This window comes from Magnolia sinica, chromosome 4 (assembly GCF_029962835.1).
Source record: "Magnolia sinica isolate HGM2019 chromosome 4, MsV1, whole genome shotgun sequence".
NCBI classification, from domain to species: Eukaryota; Viridiplantae; Streptophyta; class Magnoliopsida; order Magnoliales; family Magnoliaceae; genus Magnolia; species Magnolia sinica.
The window spans coordinates 109,246,833-109,248,589 of NC_080576.1; the positions used below are offsets into that span (position 1 = coordinate 109,246,833).

Genomic DNA, 1,757 nt, shown 5'->3' on the forward strand with positions numbered 1-1,757 from the left:
TCTCACGATCGACATAAAGATCCCGAGCTCGAAGCCTCTTTGCTGCCAGAAAATAAAAGAAAAGAATCTGGTTACAAATCTTCAAATATGAGACGAACTAAAAATCCCCTACTCAAATACACCAAGATGATGTGGTGCTTTCCTACAGTACGCCGGTTGCGCAGTACGCATGTTAACATCCAAACACCGGAATAAACACTTCTATTTTAAAAATATTCAAAGAAACCCTCAAGAAAAGAGAAAAAAAAAAAAACTAACATTTCAAATGTTTTTCGTTACAAATACAACAAAAAGATTAGAAAAAAGAAAACTAACTAACTAACTACAGTACACATCTACAATGCGCATATCGACTAGGGTGCGCACTACGCACATGCCTCCCTTTGCCTTGGCACCAACGAGAAGAGAACCTCCAAATCGGGCGGCTGAAAATACCCATTCTTAGGCGGGTCCATCCTCTTCCCAACGGCTGTCTTCTTCTTTGGAGGCGGTGGGCAGATGAGCTCTTTTGGGATGCGATATACACCGTGCTTTGGTGTAACGCACCCTTCTCCCGTCGATTCTTCTTCTCTCTCCATCTTCTCTACTCTCCTTACGCGAATAGGTTTTTTAGTGCAGAAATTTTGTATATATTGGGTTGTGGGCCCGGCGACAGCTAGGATGGGGCTGGCGTCCACGTGGCGTGATGCTGTTGGCTGTTTTAAGCATATGGAAGTGGAGGTGCAACAGGCATTTCGCATCCGAGGTGTGGGCCACTTCAAGCCGCGTTTTGGGTTCTTCAAAATAAGCGGCGGGAACTGGGTTTGTGGCTGGGCGGGAAAAAGCGGGGAGATTGGATTTTGAATCTGGGCCGTTGGTTTTGTTTTGCGCGTATTTCATTCTTGGAGGTGGAACGTGTGGTGGGAAGTCTGACACGTGGGAAGGAAGCCCCGTTTCGGAAGGGACGTCACCCCCACGTGCTATGAAGGGAAACAGGAGCTCATTATATACGGCCCCACCGCCCCAGCCACACCAAAGACGGTGCGGCCCTGGACCCCACCTTGATGCATATATTCTATATCCACGCCGTCCATCCGTTCTTCCATATCATGTTTGAACATGAACACCCCTTCGCCCCACCCCCCCCCCCCAACAAAAAAAAAAAAAAAAACGTATCCAATTCTAAGGTGGACCATGCCATAGGAAACAGTGGTGATTGAACACTTTACCATTCAAAAAAAATCATAGGGCTCACTCTAATGTTTCTGTAGTATTTATTTACCATCCAACCTGTTTATAAGGTCACATGAAACTGGATGAAGGGAAAAAATAAATATCAGCTTGATCCAAAACTTTCCTGGCCCATTAATGGTCAATCACTACTGTTTCCTTTGGTATGGTCCATCTTTGATTAGATATTCTTCATTTTTGGAATCATATTATAAAATTATCTAGAAAAACAGATGAACAGCGTGGATATAAAATATATTTATCAAGGTGAGCCCCACTGTATGGGTCGCACCGTGTTGGGTGCGGCCGGGGCCTCACCTAATCCGCTCCCAAAGGAAACAAGCAGTGGGATTAGTGCATATACTCTCTCGCGTGGATTTTGAATGAGTATTCGCGTTAAGCATGTAAAATAATTGTATATGTTTGAGATCGGAACGGATCATCTGTTGATCCTAAATAAGTGGAAATCAATATTATAATCTATCCGTATTTGTTTTACTTATGAGAGACGCCTTAACCATCCATTACTCAAGTACACGTTTGATCCA

The 1,757-nt window shown here is 44.0% G+C and overlaps 1 protein-coding gene across 1 annotated transcript; it reads right to left on the reverse strand.

The window, feature by feature from the left end:
• Positions 1-215: 215 nt before the first annotated feature.
• LOC131244635 (cyclin-dependent protein kinase inhibitor SMR4-like) lies at positions 216-771 on the reverse strand. Its single transcript, XM_058244137.1, has one exon. It carries the CDS (start codon positions 738-740, stop codon positions 366-368), a length of 375 nt encoding a protein of 124 aa, XP_058100120.1. The 5' UTR covers positions 741-771; the 3' UTR covers positions 216-365.
• Between the last annotated feature and the right edge of the window lie 986 nt (positions 772-1,757).